The sequence below is a fragment of the Bradysia coprophila genome, unplaced genomic scaffold (assembly GCF_014529535.1).
Source record: "Bradysia coprophila strain Holo2 unplaced genomic scaffold, BU_Bcop_v1 contig_24, whole genome shotgun sequence".
NCBI lineage: Eukaryota > Metazoa > Arthropoda > Insecta > Diptera > Sciaridae > Bradysia > Bradysia coprophila.
This window is the reverse complement of record NW_023503501.1, coordinates 8,079,125-8,102,014: the sequence shown is the minus strand read 5'-3', so window position 1 is coordinate 8,102,014 and position 22,890 is coordinate 8,079,125. Positions and strand designations below refer to the sequence as shown.

Genomic DNA, 22,890 nt, shown 5'->3' with positions numbered 1-22,890 from the left:
CTATATCGGATTAAAAAATTGCCCAAAATTGACAGAATTTTTTGGTTCTAATGTCAATTTTAAGACTATGCGTTGCCCATACGTCGATATCTAACTGCACAGATAGATCCGTCTATGCAGATAGAGCGGGATACACTCAGCTTTTACTGATATCATGACAATTTTTCTTTTTTGACGTCTCATCATCACTAATTCCATGCATCCACATTCACCCATGCATCCGTTCTGAGACAACAGGTTATGACACGCCTGAGATGATCACGAAGAAATGCATGAAGGCAGTTGCAGTAAAATTTTCAAATTACTTCTAAATCAAAACCAGGATAGAACTATCTATGGGAAATTCCAGCGTAAGTCATGTTACCAAATCAGATCTTGTGTCTTTTTGATGTACGAATACGCACTAAAGAAGATGCGAAAAAACACACCGTAAGTCATGTTACCAAATGTGAATATGCATTCTGTAGAGCGCTATCGCTACAATACAATGGTGATGTTGTGAGAGTCAAAGAGACAAATTTCTGTCACAAGATACGTGGATTTACCCATGGAAAAATCCACAGAATGTCCTAATGTTTCTGACAGCTTCTTTCGTAAGATCATTACCCTGTTCTTCCAGACCATATCGTTGACCACTGTGGTAAAATTAGGCGAATTAGTCGTGGTGTGCTTCAAATGAATTTCTATATTCTTAGGTCATGCTAAATTTTTCGACAAAATGGTAAACAGATCAAGGTTCTGAAAGAACAGGTTAAGACAGCCACGAAGGCGGGTGACACTGAAATTGATAAACGCACTCAGTAGAGATTGTGTGTGCAATCAACTTGAAGAAAATGCGAGATTTTTCGGATTCTTGCAGGTACGCACTCCAGATCTTATGCAAGATTTTAAAATATCATGAGAATCTTTCTTCTGAATTTTTATGGAAACATTTTTTCTGCATCTTGTAGATTTTTAAACATCACAGCTCGGGTTCTAAAATTCGAAAAATAAAAATCGTCAAATCAGGAGACTTTTGAAGATTTAAAAAAAAAAACTTCATAAAATCTTTGTCCTAAAAATCTCAAAATTCCCATAGAGATTTTTCGGATTTTTGCAAGCTACTAAAGTGAGTATCCCCTCGAGAAAATGCTTTTTAGGAAAATTTGGAATTTAGTTTTTATTAAGTTGCATTTTTACATTTAAACTATCGCAATTTGTGTGTCCCGACCGTCCCGACCTTCGTGATCGACTCAGAGTTGTCTTAGCCTGTTCTTTCAGAACCAAGAACCATGAATCTCATAGAGAGAAAGTTTGAATAAAGCTATAGGTCTGTTCCAGGGTTATTTGAGCGTCGTGCATAGAACCATAACCAACAAATTATTGTTGACAGATTGTTCGCAAAAGTGTTGAGGTTCAGCTTGTCAAAAATCGTTTTTCCTGTGCGATGGAACCGATGGAACTTAAACGAATAATCTAAAAAAGAACGTAGCCATACTTTCAGAACTCATCCATTTAACATCGAACAGTTCGATGGAATTTTGACGTGAATGAAAATAGTATGGAGCAGACAATTAATAAAATCCGACGTTGTCTGATGCGCTTTCAATAAAAAAAGACTTTTAATTTAAATCAAATTACTACTGAGTAACACACCAAAATTGTCTGTTGTGCAAGCTGTTATTGAAAATGTGAATATTGTTTGTGAATCGATCGGAAAATTTATTTTCATTTGTGTGCAAAGTGACCCCATTCGGTTCGTATAACACTACTTGGCAAAAAGTTTTCTCGATTTTCGGTTTATTTTTTACGATAAAATCGACAAATGTGATAATATAATGAAGAATATGTGATTTTCGTGCAATTAGTACGACAGATAATTCAGAAAACCATTCCGACTCATCCGGAAAATGTCGCTAAATCACTCAATCCGAACAATTTAGCAACACACCAGCGTAATTTCAGTACAAACATTGTTTAATAGTGTAATGTAATGTAATGCACCATTGCTGTTAATGGCAAACAAACAAGTGAATCTTCGCTAGCTCAACATTTTGTTTAGGTGGAATTGTGTAATATAATGCGTTCTGTTATGTCAAAGACGGATCTACACTAGCGTTAGATTTGATAAATTGTCTGAAATATTTAGATGGAACATACGGGCGGCGGAATGTTAATTTTTATCACCGATTAAAGTAAATATTAAATTACATTTTGATTGCCTTACGTCATCAACCGCTCGCATCGCAATTTGATTGTGTTGTATAGTGTATGCATAGCAGCATTTTTCGGTGGTTATGTTGGATATAAAGTAAATAGTTATTAAACAAGTGCCAAATTGGAATCCTATAGGCAACCATTTGAAGTGTCATATGTACGCCGATCTAAACGTTTAAACCAAGTTCAAATGGGATTGGTGAAGTTGATCTTTCGGTGGAGACATTGTCATAAATTCGGTTCGAACACATTCGTCTACTGAGCACGATCATATAAATTGAACTAAATTGTTATTCAAAAGAGGTCACCAAACAAAACTGTCCGACTTCAATATTTAAAACCATAAAGGTCCCAGCATAATTAAAGAAACGTCTCGTACCGCTTTTCAGATGCACGAAACGACATTCGTGTATTAAGTCTCGATGTCATTCGATGAGTACATACTAATTGAAATGATTCCATTAACTATTTATGTTGTCGCAAAGGTCAGAACAAATAACCGATCGACTTATACATATTGATATCATTTTTTTTTTAAATCCTAAAATGGGCGTTGCTGCACAAACCGACATTGTAACGTTCAATAAAAACAAACAGAGTAAAAAAGAACATACAAAACGGAATGTTTACATATGAGTTATGGCAGAACCGTACATAATGTTTGTACAGAAATACTTTCGATGCAATAAAGCATTTATTGCTGGACGCATAATATACAAAACGAGTCTAAGGTCAGTAAAGTTCCGACTGACTTTCATTTGTTTGTTGTTTTGAATGAATCGGATTCGAGTTGGAAATGGAGTGCACATTCTATTCATTCATACGTACACACTAAACAGAATTCAATTACAAGGCGAACGTTATGTTTAGTTGCAATTTGCACTGAATGTTTTCTGTGCATACAATGGCAAGCGATTTTTTTTTTCTATTTTCCGATCGGCGTCGGCTTATGAATAATGTTTATTCATAACAGATCCAATCCAATCCATGCATTCACCTAAACGATTGAAAAATTTAGCGATTCGTTTCATGCTCAACAATTTCTGCACAAATTTTCACATTACGTATAGTCAAGTGTGCAAATCCTTTTTAAACTCACTGCACAGAACTTGTTTTATCGGAATTATCTACATTATACCGTTGGGAACTGACGTTCAACAAATTATTTTAATCACAAGATAAATGTTTGTATGCCCTTCTGAGTCATTAAAATAAATTTATCAGAACAACGGAAGGTTGTCAGCTGTTAAAATTATTGTAAAAATTGTTGCGAAAATTGTTCCATTTTTCAATTGGTTGTGATTTCTTCAAAACCTGTTGTCCACGCAAAATTTAAGTATTTTCAACTGTAACTCACAGGGCTCACCACCCAAAAATTTAAAATTTAGATCAGTAACTTATGGAACTGAGTGCAAAATGCTTTAATAGGCACTGGATGTGTAATTGTCACACGAGACCGCTGAACGAGTGTTATAGTGCTCATTGTTTGTCTAATGAAGCATTTTGTACCGAGTTGCGTATTAGTTATTTATGTAACAAGAATCGTATGGAGGTATATTATGGCACTAGATGTCAGATGACATCTTCTTCTTCTTCTTCTTAATCAGCCCGTTGATATCCACTGCTGGATGTAGGCTTCCCCTTTTGCCTTCCATTCTGAACGGTCCATTTCCATTTGCTGCCAGTTTGTCACCACCATTCGCTTGATCGAGTTCGTCCATCTTTCTGGTGTGTGTTCATTGGTCGTGTCATTGGTGGTTTTCCAACGTTCGTCTGTCATTCTCGCAATGTGTGTCCTGCCCAATTCCACTTCATAGATGCTATCCTTTCCATCACGTCTACGACTTTCGTTTGTTGCCGAATCCACGATTCGTCATTTTATCTCTAAGCGAAATACCAAGCATACTACGTTCCATTGTTCTATGTGCTACTCTGAGCTTGTTCTCGGATGCTTTCGTTAGTGTTGACATTTCTGCTCCATGCGTCAACACCGGTAGGACACACGAATCAAACACTTTCCTTTTCAGACTGTTGTTCATTTTGCTTTTAAAAACCATCCTAGGTTTTCCGAACGCTACCCATCCGACCAATGCTTCTTCTGACCTCTGCTGTCTGATTGTCTAGACCTAGTTTTAACTTGTGGCCGAGATACACATAAGTTGTCGACTCTTTCGATGATGGTGTCTCCAATTTTCATGTCCTTGTCATCATCGATGACAGATGACATCGTGTGCGCTAATATACTAGCATACGATTCGCGTTGCATACAACGTTTTATGCAATGAAAAAAATCGAATAAATACCGAAGATAACCGTGTGACATGAGTAACACGCGCGCTAGTACGATAAAACCCCTTGCAAATCGCACTAGTGTGATAAAATACGTTCATACGACATTGCACACATTAGGCGTAAGTTACAAATATCATCACTAGCATAAAACGTTTTCTTTTCACTACGAAGGTATCTAAAGTGTGCAGTTTTTGTACGATGCTGAAAACGTTGTGAAAACGGTTAGTAATTTCTGAGCTTCATAGTAACGAAAATTCTACCTAAATGATGAGAAAAATCACATATTCGTCCATTATATTATCGCAACGCTAAATTACAATTAAAAACAACGAAAAAAATTGCCAGTTTCCGTCAATGTGTTGCAGAGCATGTGATTAAGATTAAAAAATCAATAAATTTGGTTACATCATAATAATTACGTATTCAGGTGTTAAACACATCTTTCATTTGTGCCAAACTGTTAAAACGAATTGTTATAATGAATGTCTTTAATGAATTTCATTTCATGAATGAATGAAGTAAAAAAAATATCAACAAAAACAACGGAAAGCGAAAAATTTTCGGGTCAAAATATCGAATCATTCGGTTGAGAGTTTTTGTTTTGTTTTCTGTTTTTCTGATACCAGAGAATTGTTATTAAGTGTTTTGGGATGTGCGAGCATTATCGTTTCGCAATTCGATAGTGAACGGCCGATCTATTGTTATGCTGAGTATTTACTAGACATTACTTACATCTAAGAACGGAAAATCTTCAGGCAGACAAAATGACAGTGGATTTTAATGACTATTTTTGGGTAAGTTATTGTTTTAGTTTGTTAATAAGAACTTACTTTTCGCTTCGTATAATTGCTAATTGAATCTCTAACTAGTTTCCACAATCAGCGTAACGAGTAATAGTTACTGACGAGTGCTAAATTTTTTTATTAGGCACTAGAGGTGTATTCGTAGGTCGAAAGTGATAATCGTGTGCCTTAAAAAAGCATAAAAGTGACTTTTTTTTCACTTAGCTGAGAAATAGTTATTTATAAGAAATTGAGTTGTTTTTTGTGCCACTTGATGTGGCGATATCAAACGAGCAAAACACATCATGTGACAAAAACACCTTATTTCTCAACGTGTTCCATATGACGTTTATGCCACTCAGCATCATAATGAGGAATTCTTTTGAATTTCGACTGACCAAAGTCGGCGCTATTCAGTCCGGGACTTTTTCGTATATGCCTAGTTAGGCATTGGTGCCTAGGCCCCAAAAGCAGTCTCAGATATTTTTGATCTTCCATACCTGGCTGGCTGTAAGTGGCCAAAAGTCGAAAAATTAGGTTTCGTAGTCCGGATTTCATTTCCGTAAGGTGGCGAGGAGACGGGCGTGTATGGGTTCGTTGGAAAGCTGATGACGAGTACTCCTGGGGAAAATATTACCTTCACAAATTTGATGGAGGAAGTGTTCCTAGTATCGAGGCAACGTTTCCTCGTTGAATGGCAACAGTAATTCGTTGAATCAAATAACTTATTGATCGACGTTCGTGACCTGTTTGATTTTGCTTCCGATTTGTTTCAATAATTGTAAGCCCGTTTTACCAATAACGCCTGATGTTTCGGATGCAATTGGGACGAAAATAAATTGATCCATTAAATGCCTGTAGTGGTAAAATTTCTTGTCTTCCGCTTGTTTGGCCGCATAACCACGATTACGTGACGTTCTATCGACATAGGATTTTGCAAAGATGTAATCTCAAAGTAAGGACTTTCCTTTGGCCCAAGGAACCAATGTAAGACCATCTGGTTTCTTTCCATCAAGTCGTGAACAACCTGGTGGTTCACGAACGCAAGGTACTTCTTCCGATTTCAGCGATCGCTGGATTATGTCGTTAACGGGGATTCGTGCCTTGGGATAGTTCCTGCAGCTTTTGCACATGATAGACCATGTCGACCGAATTTGTCCACTTTTGAGCCGCATACACACTTGTGAGGTTGAACTGCGCTGCGAAAACTGAACTTTTTCATGCGCGATATGGGTGACCATCGAAGGGTCTTTTTTCTCTGTTTTTCTATATTATACTACTCTCCACTAGTGGTGAAATGGAATTACTTTTCACCACTCCTTCTGGGCTGTTAACCGTAAATAAAAATTCTGCCCTGACCAAATTTCGAACCCCCGACACCAAAATCCAATACTTATCGAGCAACATATCGAGCAAAATTCGGCAATTGAGATATATAATCGCAGTGAATCAATTTTTGAAGCGTACAGGAATGGCTACTACCACCACTACTACTACTACTAGTCAACTTGACTCGTTACAGTAGAATGTATGTTAAAGGTAGTTTTGTTTTTCATTTCAAAAGTTCATTCAGCCGTTTGCAGAAAACGGTGTATGCAATAAGTTGCGAAAATTTGTAGTTTTTATCACAGGCTTCGCTCATTTGATAACGTCACATCTAGTGACAAAAACTACTACTTTTCGGAACTAGTTGCATAAATTACTGTTATGCACACGATATGTATTATCACACTCGCCTTACGGCCGCTGGTGACAATATACACATTTTATACCTTAAAAAAGCATTTTCCACTCGGTGGCATAAATAACTATCATACACCCCTAACGTATAAAACGTAGTCTATCCCTTCGTGAAGAATTCTTAAACGGATTACTATTTACTCTTACATATAAAAGTCCATGTTTAACAAAGTTTAGTGCAACACTTTTCCTTAATATTATTCTGAACACAAGCTCCATAATCGTTACAAACAGAAGACTACACTCACAACGTTCAAAGATCTTAACCTTAACCCTTATTCGATATTTGTGTATCGTCAGTCTGATGGTCGGTAACAAAAATGGAAATCTGAGTATCAACGTCAATGACATGGAAAGTACAACACCAGAAGTTGCATATCAATTACGGTATATGCTGAATTCCATGACCTGTTCCGTGATTAATGGAAATTATGTTTTGAAAGAGGTCGAGATCTATAGCAGTTTTTTTAGAGAAACGTTCATGGAACTTGATCTCATCTACTGATGGACCGAATTCAGAAGAATAGAAGAATGTTCTAATAAAAATTTAATAGATTTCACGTTATCTTGGTTTGAGATTTCGTTTGTTACGGTACATGTCATGGACAGCTTCATATATTTTCCTTACATTAGAATGGGTACAGTGTTAAAGTCCGAGGACAAATGTTGCTCAGCTTAGGCATGGGGCGGATCGTTACATTATATATCTATCTGAAACGAGAGAAGACAAAAGTTTCTTGATTCTCATTTTAAATGTTAATTTAATGACAGAAATTAAATCATATACCGTTCGAAGTTCGAACCTTGTACAAAACTGATCAGAAACGACAATTACTAATGAAGGAAAAACCTATTTCTGTCGTCTTCATTCATAAAAATAAATTAGAAATGTTTTAGATTACAACCGTAATCAATTTCAGTGTTTGAATAGGGGTCGTCTATAAATGAATTCGTTTTTTATTTGCCTCCAGCATGGTTAGTCACTTTCGGTCAGACTCCATTTCCACCTAAAGCCGCACATAATTTATGGATGATTTTCACGAACCTAAAATTAATTTTCCAACTACTCGGCAGTTTCGTGTAACTAAATCTTAAGTAACGGAACATCGATGTGCGTGTAAGCTTTTCTCCATTTCAAAACAATCGTGTCAGAGTGATACAATAAACACAACCGTTCCGTTTATATTTTTAGTCGATACTTTTCCTTCAGTCATAACATACATTGTAATAATCCATATCACTATAATCATATTGACCGAATGTTTCATCTATTTCAGTACAACAAGTCGTTTTGTGGGTTGGCTCTCGTCTTTTTTGTGTATAAAGTTGGAAGTTGTTGCGTTTCAAAAATGAATTTCAAGTACATAGAAATGAACGAACCATTACTTTTTAACATAAAAATAGGTATAGAGAATGGAGAGGCATGCAATTGTATACCAAGAAAACAGAACCCAATTTCACGGAAACCATACTATGTGTTTAACATTTAAAAACCACAAACTTTGGTATTCTTCTCTTTTATCTATTTGTCTGATAACTGCAAACGAAATAAATGCCAAACTCGTTAAATATACATAACAGGGTGGATCGATTTTTTTTTCAAATTTTATGCGAAAAGCGTAGCGTTTCGCCCAAGTGCCCGACCAATTTTCATAGAGCAATTTTCCGATGAATACGATGATCTTGGTCTACAGGCAATTACAACTTTCACTTTCAGTAGGGACTTAAATTTTACGATCCAGTAGTACAAAGAAAAGTCACCCTCATTCTGTTACACTAATGACGTGTGTAAACTCATACACAACAGACCTGTAAACAAGTCAAATGCTCATGCATGAGTAGTTTGATTCTTCTACAGACACGATGTGCAATGTGTCTGCATTTGTTGAATTTGTTAAACCAAATAGATGAACCGATCATCATTAAATTGGTTAACATAGAATGCTAAATGCACTCATCACATCAACAACGAATCCATGCCATTAGACAGGCATAATGTCGTACGATGTGCTTTTTCTTTCGCAGTATGTGCTGCTCTGTAGTGGCTATAGCTACAGTACTCCAGCACAGTACATTTTGTCGTACAAAGGGGCGTCACGTAAATGCAAAATGCCCAATTACGAACGTAATTCACCACTGTGGGTGGCACCTTTAAGACATAAAATAAAAAAAACGGTTTTCGGAAAAATGATCAGCGACGCAGACAGTTAAAAAAAAATTTTAATCGATCCACCCTAAAATTTAAAACCATAAACGAACTATGCTGCAGTTAATAAAGATATTTCTCTGAATATATTTGATAAAAGACAATAAATGGTGTTGTACGGGGTATATTAAGTTCAATAGCTACAGCTTGTGTTCTATTTCTATACAATTCAGTCATTTTTTGAAAAATTGTTTATCAGTTCCAAAGCGAAGTGTCGGATTACCCAACTATAATATGATGTACGAGTAACACAATTTTCGATGATTCGCAATGAAATGTTATTATTAGAATTGACTTAAATCGACCGAATCATTTATTATTTAATACCTTGCGACCTGCGATATTTATGTGAAGTCAATGTATAATAAGAGACACATTTTATACTGTCGACTGAATAAAGTCGAAGAGAACATTTCTACTTTGATAACGTTTTTAATAAGTGATGAGTTTGAGTAGATGTTCATGTTAGATGGGGATGACTGGAGGTTAATTTGCTAAATGCTGGGGACTGTTTAAACGAATTTTGAGATAACTGTCACGATCTCGAGCGTTTGTGTTAGTATTAAATGGGAAAACAGCTACCTAGCAATTATTTAAATTGATGAACTTCGTCACGAGATAGTGTTTCATTACAAGATTTTGTCTGCCATCCACTACGAATACATTAATGTTACGCTACTGCATAACAATTATCGCAAAATCTGCACACAAATTTCATTGGATATCTCTAAATCCAAAATTGATTAAGTTTTAAAATTATGAAGATAGGGTGGGAGTTCTTGGATCAAAGACATAATATGAATCAGCAAAGTCATAAATTTCCATTAATTTTCACTCCGAATTTTGGAGACAATTCTTAACCTCTATTTTCCGTTCGCTTTCCAGGGTGACAAAAACAATGGATTCGACGTGTTGTATCACAACATGAAATACGGACTAGTGGCGAGCAAAGAATTATCGGATTTCTTTCGCGAGAAGTCAAACATTGAAGAGCACAACTCAAAGTTAATGACAAAATTGGCTAACAAAGCCGGTTCTGGATGTGTTAATGGGACATTTGCACCGATTTGGGTGGTGCTGAAATCATCGGCCGATCGACTAGCATCGTTGCACTTACAAATGGTGCAAAAGATATCAGAGCTGGTTAAGGATGTGGCGAAATATGCAGATGAATTGCATAAAAAGCATAAAACGGTGAAAGAGGAAGAGTCTAGCACACTGGAAGTGGTACAGGCAATGCAGTCGTCAACGGTTGCCGTTCAAAAATCAAAAGATTTGTACAATAGTAAAATGTTGGAATTTGAGAAGCTGAAGAAGGATAATGCGTCGACAAAAGATTTAGAAAAGGCGGAAACGAAGCTGAAGAAACAGCAGGACGACTACAAAGCTTTGTTGGAAAAGCATAACCCCGTTAAGATGGAATTTGAACGTAGGATGAATATCACGTGCAAGGTAATTATTGACAGAATGCCAGGACGGGACAACCACCTTCACACTTCATTGTATTTTCAGAAATTTCAAGATATTGAGGATAGTCATTTGAAGCAAATGAAAGAGTTCCTGTCGACGTACATTGAGCTTTTACAGAACAATCACGATATGGTGGGACAAGTAAGTTTTGGGTTGCATCAGTTGTGAACAGTTCTGTTTTCGTTGGTGCGAACCATGTTAAGGCCATTATCGCATAACATGAATCGAACTGACGAAACGACAGAGACACACACACACTTAACGATTAACAAGTTCGACTAAAATTTTATGTGTTTTCCAACCAGGTTCATTCCGAATTTAAGCGGCAGTTTTTAGAAATGACCGTCGATAAACTCTTAGAACAATTTGTTTTAAGTAAATACACAGGCCTTGAGAAACCAGGTAAAGTCTTGCGATATTATACTAACGACACGCCATATTCAACGACTAAATCTTAGAATCCTATTAGAATATCCGTGTGTTTGAATGATCGATTCTAATGCATTTTTGACGAACCCGAAAAAGTTTTTAAAAAAAGTGTTCAATTCGTTTAACTGTTTGCGCATCCTGTCCCACTTTTAAAAATGTCGTTTTTGATTTGGAATTAATTTTTATGAAAATGTTACCCTGCATGTTGTACATTTAAAACAAACAAAACCAAAAAAACAAATTCCAGAAATTGTTGAGCTTGATTTGGCTAATTGGTCAAGTGCAACCAATCTAAATGCAACCACTACCACTCAATCAAACAACACTACTCAACCTCATCAATCGGCTAACATAACACTAAACTCATCCGATTTGCCTGGTTCGCCAGCCACAACCAATTCAACAACCACGAAAAGAGAACCCTATCTGAGAAATTGGTTCCTAACATCCTCCTCATCATCATCGTCGTCAGCTGCTACAGCACAGCAGCAACAACATCTGACACCGGTACCAACGACCACCACACCGATTCCCATTGTCAGTTTGTCGTCAGCGAACGACACAAAATCGGATTCCGTCGATGTAACGCCAAATCAGTCACCACAGCAAAGTGTTCATCCATCGGTACCAAGTACGCATTACCATCAAACGAATAATGGCGAAAGCATTGACAAAGTAAATAATAAACCGTCGGCTGCGCAACCGCAACAGCATCAACAAAAATCTTCCCGCCGCACTACTTCCCTTCTAAATCTCTTCATGTCTAATTCTCAGGGTAAATGATAAATTCACATAAACCAAATGAAAAAAGAAACACAAAATAACGATTCATTTAAAACGGAACCACCGACAAAAATTAAAATAATTTATTTAGTCCGATAAGAACACAACGGCTCAATGTGTGTGGAGATTAGGGAATGATATAAGAACAAATGTAGCAAAACGTTTGAGGGATTGCTGCTCTCATTGAACAAATTAAGAAATCCAAATTTTTCGGATTTCATTTGCTTACAGCACCAAGAAACTCTTCAGTTGCACAAAAAAAAATTATTTGAGATGTCCGATTTCTGGAGAATTTCAGTTTCCATTTCTGAACAGTTGTGACAGAGCGAAGCTACATACCACAGACAAGGTCAGACCTTAGTGTGAACATTAAATCTTGAACAAATTACACTGTAAAAATTACTCCCTCGACTCTGTTCTTGATTGAAGAGCTCCATACAAATGCGTTGTGCTTTCTATCGGACTGAATACCAAAATTTTTGATCACAAATGAAATTATTTTACACACATGACACCCAACACATAAAAGTATTAGGTCACGCAAATATACATGCTGTAAAGCTTCAAACAACTGCCTTCCATCATAATATTCGGATATTCAATTACATACGACGTCGTGTTGTGAAACATAATTTGTCCTTTTTAGAAGTTCCACCTCTGGCTTTTTTGGCGCCGAGTGCAATTTTCAAATTTGCGTCACAAATGTTCATTCTGGGCGCCAAAATGTTGATCTTAACTTGATTCAAAAAACGTTTTCTTTGCAGACATCGGCGCCAATTCGTTTGGGATGCCACGGGATTTTTTTTTTGTCATATTTTATCATCACCAACTAAAGTCATTGTCACTGAGTGCAACAACCAAATATTTTCGGTCAGCACATCGATAAGATTGTTGTCAATACAGTTGGTACATTAGTACATTAGTTGGTAAGCAGTCTCATTATATCGAATGTTATACGTTATACGAGCGAAATACAAACGAAATCATATTTATAACGAGTGCAGTGTTGCGGAACGAGTGTTAGTAAATTTGTTATGTTTGTATGCAGCTAGGATATGTATAACATACGAGATAATGAGATTGTTTTTGTACCATACTTCATTTCGTATGAAGAGATGTGTTGAAACACCTCAACTAAATTTGATAAAATGTACACAAATATGATGTACAGTGACACATAAAATGTCTAGAGCAAGTGGCAAGTGATTCTAGCAATCCACGCCATTAGTCGTATTAATTTATACGTCAGATAGAGCTTTTTTTCTCCTTTGTTACGATCTGTCACTTTTTTTTATTTTACGATTTAGTATGGAAATGAAAACTAACATGTTTTAAGTGGTTTTTCATTTTTTTTTGGGCCAATATGTTGTAAAATGTGTTTGGAATCGATTAACATTAACAAAATAATGAAATAGAAAAAAATATTTTCACACAATCTGTTTGTGCCAATCGATTCCAAACACATTTTAAAGCATTTTGGCCAAAAAAAAAAATGAAAAACCACTTAAAACAGCAAAGATATCTCAATGTTAGTTTTCATTTCCATACTAAATCACCAAATAAAAAACTGACAGATAGTAACAAAGGAGAAAAAAGCTCTCTCTGACGTATGAATTTATACGACTAATGGCGTGGATTACAATAAAATGTTGCATGTAATTCTCGAAAACTTATCGACATGATTTGCATAATAGCGTATGTGCACTATAGTGCAATGTGTGTTTTCACGGAAGAGTAAAAAAAACCAGACATGATTTGGTGAGCACTTCATTTGACAAGGGACATGACATATCTAGTAGTCACATATTTGACGAATAAAATTTATTCAATTCATGTCAGTGTTCATTTGAGTTCATTTTTATAGAGTGTTTTAGGTTCCTTATTTGACGTTTCAAAAATGAACCGCTCCTGCCCGGTTTATTTTACTATGCCGTGGTATTTTTGATAAATTCCAATTCCACATTTTACCTCGAATACTTTTGTTACTCAAGAAGACATCAGTAAAATCCTGAATTTGGAACTAACAAATTCACAGTTGATTAATCGAAACAAAAATATCATAGCAAAACGAGTGAATAACGATTTCATGACTATTACTCGTTTGTCTTGTATGGATTAGTGACTCAATCATGGGTCATTTTGCACCTTAAATTGAACAACACAAAGTCAACATTATCTCTTCATACGAAATAATAATTTATTCAGTGGACCTGTGACAACTACTAAATTGTACACAAAAAATGTGACTGTGGCATCGAAACATGTCCTGACCAAGCATTCAATTTTTTGATTTGATTGCAAATATCCACGGCAGAGTAAAATAAACCAGGCAGAAGCGCTTGATTTGACTAGATATCTAGTCTACTAGCCTTATATTTCGCGAATAAAATCAATTCAATTTATGTCAGTGTTCATTTGAGTTCATTTGAGTTCATTTTCATACAGTGGATTAGGTCTCCTATTCGACGTTTCAAAAATGAACCGCTACTGCTTGGTTTATTTTACTCTGTCATGAAATAGCACAATCGATATACGCAAGAACCGTATGTAGTTGAGGATCTTAATGATATGACATGTTATGTACGTTGACTTTGATTGAATTATTATACATCGAATGGATTGCAAATCAATCATTTTCCGATTTATACTTTAATGTTATCGCTTTATGTCACGTACAGCGCTTTTCTTTGAATCATTTTTGTTTAACTCATTCTGCCTACATATTTTTACAATAATAATTGCATTCCTATGTTTTTTGATTCGATCATCTTATCAGTTTTGGTCTTTTGTCACGTGTCTGCAGGCTTTGCTTTTTATACATTAGGCGAGCTAAGGACTTGCCCATACTAAAACAAAATATTTCCATTTTCCATCGACAAACTTTTAGTTGTTCTCGTCCGAGGGTATTCGATATTTGAAAAGGCACACATAGAACAGAACACAAAGTGTATTTTGCAAGGTAAATTTTAGAATGTTTACAAAGTTATAGTGAATGTCGTTCGGCAAGATTTTGTTTTGTGAGATGCAATTTTGATGAAGTCTTCTATCTCAGCACATTCCAATAGATTAGAAATGATAAGTCTGGTTGCAGTGGATGATAGATTTATATATTTTGATCTAGCCAAATAAAAAAACTTTTGTCTTTTTCGATTATACGATTTCGCACGCAATGGTTTTTCGTTGAGTTATTAATTAACACGCAAAGTGATTTCTCAAACGAAATCAATTAACATGTCAATGCAATTATTAGGAAGTGTTTGTTCAGTGTTCAATGTTGATAATTTAATCATGTTGTATGGGTCCTACTAAGCGACAACCACACACAAAAAAAATATTTGTCCAAAACAAAAAATTTAACATTTTTCACAACGAGAAAAGATCATTTTATTTGAATTGTTAATCGATATTAAATGGACTTGAAATACACGAAAAATATTCTACGAAAATTTGCAGGAAGTCGTGAGAGTCGTGGTAGCCGTGACTCTTCGTCCATAGAAGTATTATCAGCTCCGACAAGTCCCAGTGACCATAACCAAACAAATTCACAAATCGGCCGGAATCCTTTAAGAGGATCAAAATGTAAATTGAGATTTCCTAATTAATTTGTTTTCCTTTGAACAAAAGTTTGTTTCGTTTTTTCTAATTAATAATTTATTCTTCGTAACACATTTTGATGAACGCTTTTTTCCGATTGAATTTTTTTTTCAACCACCGTCATGAACACCTAAAAGTACCGCCGCGCCGGGCTATCAATTTCTTATTTGTTTATTTCACTTTCGTTCCATGCATTCCTATCTTGTGACTAATATACATGTGAATGTATGGAGCAAAATAGACTAATAAAACAAATGGATCTGTAATTCGGCGGCACTTTTACGTGCTCGTGACTGTAGTTTCTGGATTTCTTAATTTTGATTTTTTTTAAACTTAGTTGAACTTATGCCTGAAACAGTTTGTTTTTCCTAGATTTTCTATTTCTTTATTTCAATTGTGGCATGCACATTTTCCAACACTTTTTCATTTTTGGTTGGTGTGTTCTTTTTTCCGATTTTTCAAATTAATTTCTTTGTCTGATGGTGATTCTTTTGTTTTGAGCTGTTTCTGCTAAGGTAAAATGTTCTCAATCCAATAGTTTGTATCACATTTCTTCTGACTGTAAAACCAACATCATTGAAACGAAAACCTTAGCATAATTACAGTGAACGTCAGTGAAATTCAGACATGAATTTTCTTCAGCTGTTTATCGTAACTGATGATACGTATCTCTTTATGTCAATGCGAATCGTATGAAACAATGTAGAACATGGGGGTCAAGATTGTATGAGTGGACCACCTTAAAAACAACTAAATCAAATTCATGTCGAAATTGGACTGGCGTCAACTGTATCAAGAGAAAGAAATTTTCATTATTATTTTTTGCTAAAAGAACATTTTATCTTCATTTTGCTTTTTATCACAATTCAAACGTATATAAATATCGCAACCAACGAAATGTAAAACCATCCAAGAATATATCATTCCCTTAAAAAACCTTGCAAAGTGGGCGGGAAGTTTTTTTTTAAATTTTTGCATTCTGTTTACATCACTATCGCGAAGCGTTGCAGCACAGCAAAATATAGAGCATTAATCGTAACTGTATTATACGTAGTCTAATTTAGAATTTGAATTTTGGTAGTTTTGCTGCTGTAGATTTTATGGTAATTTTAACGCAAATACGAGCATGTTTGCAGTAATTCTCTCTCGAATTAATTTTATCAAAGTTTTAGTTATCCCTTCACAAGTGTATGTATAAATGACCGATATATGCATACATCATGCACTCTAATGGCGTTACAAATGTTCAACTAGCAATGCCAAATTACCTACACATATTCATCCTACTGTTTCTGAATTATAATTGTTACTGAGGAGCAATACTTACTTCACTGAAATGTGGGCTTCTCCTTTGGGTGTTGAAACACTACTTTTCTCAGCATTGCATAACTCGGGATAAAAATGAAAAGTCTAGTTTTCGTGACTTTATTGACCTCGGCTTAGCCTCTGATCAACATAAACCACACAAAAACGCTAATTTTCACCTTTGCATCACTAGTCATGTGACACTGAAGGTAATGCTAACCTTTAGTGGATCACATAAATATCGAGACCCTCTGTTTGGATGAATTCGAGTGTAGCGGCACACTAATTTTAAGTGGAAATGGTTAATCTAGATTGTAAAATTTCAAAGCATTTCATTTTTGAAATCTAGGTGCCACATTGAAGAAAACCTGTCGCCGCACTCGAATTAAACCGATTGTCCTGGGTTCTGTGCATTTTCGCAGATTCGTTGATACACTTGAGACAAACATACTTCTTGATAAAAGTGAAGCGAGAAGTGAAAAGCAGTGTCTGTGATGAAATCTCTAAGAATATCGTAGACTAATCCATATACAATTGGCTCAATATTGTCGGTGTTTAAAGAAAGACTAACTTACCACAGGCAATTTCATTCAAGATGAATATTTTTCCAATGAGGATTGTTGTCTGACTTTTTCGAAAATGTTTTTTTTGTACTTTGAAATCACGATTTGGTATAATTATTTCAGCGATATGGAAAATTAAGATTTATTATAACAGATGACGCCGATCCATCTGGTCGGAAGCAACGCCATCTGTTATCAATCTGGTAAAATTGCTCCAAAGTAAAAATTGTCATTCAATAATTTCGTGTGGACTCCCTGAAATAATAATAACATAATGTTTAGTCGTGGCTATTGTTAAATTAGAACAAAACTTTTGCCATTATACATGTTACGAGCACTATCGAAATATCGAAATTGTTCCATTCCGCACTAACATTTAATTCCGCGTGCATTTGTTATGAAATTCCACGAAATTTGTGTCGTATAGCGATTCTGTTAAGTAGCAACAACAATAAACTAATCAATCGAACGTAATATATATCTATGAACATTTTGCTCCTTCTTCTTCTTCTTCGGTTGTGGGTTTCCTTATTGGAACTAATGAGACTTTTCATTTGAACAAAAAAAACGTACTAATCGCACTAGACACTTAGATTGATCAAGTTTTGTTTTCGCCATTATTTAGATAGATTTTGATGGTAATGAACCAACGAATATTAATCAAATGATTTTTGTTTCCCTCAATTCTACTCACAAAAGTTTCAGCCATATTACGGAGCGGTAGAAATAAAGCCAAAGTGAAAAAAGCCAATAAAAAGAAGAAGGACGGCGTTGAAACATCGAGCACAAAGGACGAAAAGACGTCAGTTGCGTAAGTTAAACAGCTTTTCTGTTGGAAGGAATGCAAAACAATTTTTTATCGAAAAAAATCGTAGCGAGGAGGTTACTGAAGAAAATAAAGTAGAGGAAACACCTGTCGTATCATTGAAGTCCAGCACGCCTTTAGCACCGACTGCTACCCCAGATGTAGATGAAGACGGTTACAGTATTCAGCCGAAGGAACCGCAATGGGAAACTGTGGCTAGTAAAAAAGGTGAGTTGGGTAGAAAATTAGTTGGACGTTGCCAATTGAACTCAAAATGGAAATCGAATTTCAGAAATCTTCTATTCCGACTCGGACAGTGATTCCGAACACGATGAACAAGAAAGAAAAATTCGAGTGGAAATTAAACCGCTCAACAATGGAATTGCTCCAATTTCTGCTAGCGTAGATGAGTTGCGAGCAACAGTGGAAAGTTTGTCATTGTCGCCATTGGGAGGAGCTCTATCGGTGAGTCTTGGATAATTTAACCTTTTCTCTTAGTTTCAAATTGATTGGTTGTTTGTGTTTCGTTTGCTTTTATCATTCATCATTCTCCCACGGTAGTAAGGGGCCGTGACGCTTTATTTTATCATCATCATTTACATCGATCCTTTCATTTCAATCAAAATATTAGTAGCATGCTTGCGACATTTTTCACTTCACACTTCATCATTATCATCATGCGTTTGTTTGTTTCTTCTCTTCCATTTCACATTCAGGCACGTCATGGTTCAAATTCTGAAAGCGATTCGTTTATGAAACGCTCTCACTCTGTGTCCCAGCAATTCAGCGATAAACCGAGTAACGATTTACTGGGCCTTAATTTGTTTCAGCAACACCAAAGTCCCGGTGCATCAAATGCATCGACGCCCACAGCTTCACATCCGTACGCACCGTTACAAAGTCCTACATTATCTGTGTCCAATACTTCAAGGTACGATGAGTCGTCGGCTGCACCTTTTTTTTAATTGAATTAGCACAGATGATCACATGACCTTTGGGACATGTTCCAGATACGCTGATTTGGGCGACATATTTTCGGAAGTGGGTGAAATCAGTGCCTCCGCTCCAGCATCAGCGAATCTTAGCAAATCGGGCCGACAAATACCAACGCCGACATCAGCCAACAGCATTGCCATACCCCGTCCACCATCTAGGCGTGAAGCTGCTGTTAGAGGCCGTGTAAGTCCATCAACAATATCTCGTGCAGATAGTGTTGGCAGCCTAGAGTTTCGTACAGCGAGCATTGGCATTGGCTCGTCGAGAGGGCCATCGCCGTTAACGATTGGAATGAGCGATACAGTACCGTTGGCTGTCGCATTTCACGAGATAGTGCATGCCTATTTTAAGTAAGTCATTTGGTCGGCTACGATAAGCGTGACCAAACTGTAAAGTTTTCCATCAATCTCTAGGGGCAGTGATGAATCTCGGTGCCAGGTGAAGATGTCGGGCGATATGATGTTGTCTTTTCCGGCTGGTATTGTCAGTGTATTAGCGAATAATCCGAATCCGGCGAAATTAGGCTTCCGCATCAAAAATACTCAAAATTTGGAAAATGTCTTACCGAACAAACAACTTGTCACAATGTGCGTATACCAATCGATGTGAGGCCGAACGTCTAACCGTAATTCTAATTCCCTTTCCGTTGATTTTAGTGATCAACTGCAGTCGACTAGTTTAAGCACCGTTCTTGAATTCAACATGCCTGCATTGACATCGTTATTGCGCCGTCAGTCCGAACAAAATCCCACTGCGTCCTACTTCAACGTTGACATTCTCAAATATCAAGTCAAATCAAAATCGGGTGCGTTATCATGCCCATTTCAGCTGGTGTGCTATTGGAAGTGTGAACCGACCCACACCGACATAAAAATCGACTACAAATACAACAGTCATGCGATGGCAGCCCCGTCACCGTTGCTTAACGTTTCCATATCGGTGCCGGTTGATGGTGGTGTGAAAAATGTACAATCGAAACCGTTTTCCGCTTGGCTGGGCGAATCGAACCGTTTGGTCTGGAATTTCACGGACATTTCGCAACATTCTGATAACAATGGCGTTGGAACGTTGAGAGCCCGACTGGATGTGGCCAATGGTCCGTCGAATCCGTCGATGTTAACCACACAATTCAATTGTGAAGGTACAACTCTATCTGGTATCGAATTTGAATTGGTCGGTGCTGGGTATCGACTGTCTTTGGTGAAGAGGAGATTTGTATCTGGTGAGTTGTTTGCGGCCGTTTTTTCATTTTCAATGTCCAATTGAGAGATATTCTTAGAAGCCAAAAAGTTTGGCCCAAAACCACTTTCAAAAAATTTCTTCGGAGCTTGTGTGGCTAGTGTGAGGTGATCAAAAACTGAACACGTGAACTTTTCTTACAGAAATTTCTCCAGTTACACTAACCGTACAGGGTCGTGTGTAGTGTCATTAGAAAAGTAATTGCGTGTTCTTCCGGTGGAAATAGGGTCTTATTGGGTTTAAAATTCATTCACACTAAGATATGAGCAGTTGAAGTTTTCAACCGAAAAAGGCTGAAAACTTACACCTTTCTTATAGAAATTTCTCGATGTATGCGAAACGTACATGATCGTCTGGGGTGTCATTGGACAGGTCTGGCATGTACTTTCGGGGGTTTGGAAGCATCTACGATGAAATATGAGAAATTGAAAAATTTACCGCTCATATTTCATTGTAGATGCTAATAAACTTCCGCAAGATTTGCCCTGACACAACATAAAATTACCTTTTTTTTGCACACCCCACACGACCCTGTACGTTTCGTGTAACTCGAGAATGTTATCCAAGAAATTTGTAAGTTTTCAGTCGTTTTCGGTTAAAAACTTCAACTGCAATTTTAAACCCAATAAGATCCTCTTGGCAATGACACCCCACGTGACCCTGAACGGTTCGTGTAATTGGAGAAATTTGCATGTTTTCTTTCTCAAGCTTTGAAGAATTTTTTTGAAAGTGATTTTGGCTTCTAGGGTCGAATACGTTTCTGGGCACATATAAAATATTCCACTGGAAAAATGCGTCCGATTTCGGTCGGCTATTTTTCAAAAGAATCCCTCTGACTCACTTCCAATTTGACGATTTCAAATTTCATTTTTTTTTTTCGTCCAACAGGAAAATACATCTGCGAAGGGGACGGTATTCGGAACATGACAACGCCAACGCCACCCAGCTCCAGCTCACCAAGTCCATACAATCGTACTGGTTAGCCGCATGCATTATAAAATCAATTTAGAGCATAAAATTAACAATTGAATACAATTCGCAACAATGAACTTGTTTTTAACAAGAAAAAAAACTAAATTAAAAATAAAGGGAACGTGAACCACCTAATTAATCACGTTGATCAGTTAACGAAACAGTTTTGTTTATAATGGGTAACCTGACTGGATGACTATGCATCGGTCGTTAATTTATATTTTTTTATCGAAAATATCGGGGAAATATCTAGGGATGGGGACGGAAGATGATTTACAACGTTCTTACGGCTCACAAAAATGAAAAGATTGTATTGTTGCTGTATCGAGCCCGTAATACCAATTTGTATTGTTGTTTATCAATGGAAGTATAAATGTTGTTAACATTTAAATAATAAAAATTACAGTCAACGAACTCCTGTTGCAGCCACGACTGTATGATATTTGTAAAGATTGAACATTTTGTCTGAATGTTTCCAGTGTGCGTATCAATGGCCTGTAATAAATTTGGCTTAAGACAAACAACGAAACCATTTATTTTGAATGTCTGCGATTCGATATTGTTCACAAAATATAACTAGGTAACCATCGATTTGGGTAGGTCGGTACCTTGACTGAAATGTGTTTCGTTCACGGGATTTTTAATTTTGCTCATAGTTCCTTCAGTGCAGACCACATGGTGAACTTAAGCCTGTTTGCAATTGACGGACGTTTTTACGTTGCTCGTGGGCGGACCTAACACATTACATTATCTCACCAAATAGAGAGGCAAAACAACAACTTTTTCTCACATCTTTTGTTTCACTTGTCGTTCCCCCCAGTGACATCAATCTTCGTTCCCACTGCGCTTCACTTCGCTCGATCCTCGGACGCTTTCACCACCTGGGTCTAAAGCAAACGTTTTTGTTTCTAGTAACATAATATACTGTTTCGTACCTGGTTCCCGAAAAGTGCGACTATTATTCGTACCACGGACTAAAAGTCTTTTTTAGCGTATTCGATTCCGAAATGCAGACTTAACACGACAGACATCTGAATCGGTTTAGTAGTTCCTGTAGTTACACCCTTTAGTGTTGCCTCCGATCTGACTAATATGAGTAAAGACTTTACTGTAAAGTGATCTGTGGTTTCTGGTGGACATTTAGTCTTACTTAAGCCAGTTGAGAATGCAACAGAAGCTGTAACGTCAGTCCCGTACTTTTGCAGATCGACTACCATTTTCGGACGTTACATGCAAAAAAACCGCACCTATCATTCTACGGCCAAGTAACTGAAGTGATCCGCACTCCAAAAGGGCTCTAGCTCATGATCTAGTGAATCGAATTCCATAAACTTGTTTCTAGTTTGTATCGTCACATGACTTTTGCATTTCTATTTCAAAACCGGTTTTTAGGTTCAGACATTATTGCACATTGTGAAAACATTTTTCCATATTTTTCTTACATTTTCCTGCAGCTTACCAAATTATCTGACATTTTTGCCAAAAAAATTTTTAAAGGAAAATCTATGAAAAAGCAGA

General features: G+C 36.6%; 1 protein-coding gene across 24 annotated transcripts; it reads left to right on the top strand.

Moving 5' to 3' along the window:
• The first annotated feature begins 1,518 nt into the window (after positions 1 to 1,518).
• Positions 1,519 to 21,535, top strand: LOC119077747 (F-BAR domain only protein 2). Of its 24 annotated transcripts, none has more exons than XM_037185034.1 (15): positions 1,521 to 1,735; positions 5,008 to 5,282; positions 10,102 to 10,668; positions 10,729 to 10,827; positions 10,992 to 11,088; positions 11,363 to 11,890; positions 15,352 to 15,477; positions 18,060 to 18,171; positions 18,236 to 18,393; positions 18,458 to 18,630; positions 18,882 to 19,096; positions 19,176 to 19,511; positions 19,557 to 19,748; positions 19,818 to 20,383; positions 21,289 to 21,535. In XM_037185034.1, exons 2-15 carry the CDS (start codon positions 5,253 to 5,255, stop codon positions 21,381 to 21,383), a joined length of 3,294 nt encoding a protein of 1,097 aa, XP_037040929.1. In that variant the 5' UTR covers positions 1,521 to 1,735; positions 5,008 to 5,252; the 3' UTR covers positions 21,384 to 21,535. The 24 variants fall into 24 exon arrangements, with proteins under 24 accessions (XP_037040940.1, XP_037040936.1, XP_037040929.1 ...); XM_037185033.1 differs by having other exon boundaries at positions 4,916 to 5,282; XM_037185036.1 differs by having other exon boundaries at positions 4,854 to 5,282; positions 18,996 to 19,096.
• Positions 21,536 to 22,890: the final 1,355 nt, after the last annotated feature.

What these genes read in the sequence shown, in the direction of transcription:
- LOC119077747 (XM_037185034.1), top strand. Translation starts at nt 5,253, where the DNA reads ATGACAGTGGATTTTAATGACTATTTTTGG. An exon ending in CACAGGCCTTGAGAAACCAG is followed by an intron (nt 11,089 to 11,362) that starts GTAAAGTCTTGC and finishes AACAAATTCCAG; the next exon opens with AAATTGTTGAGCTTGATTTG. An exon ending in TCTGTGTCCAATACTTCAAG is followed by an intron (nt 19,097 to 19,175) that starts GTACGATGAGTC and finishes GACATGTTCCAG; the next exon opens with ATACGCTGATTTGGGCGACA.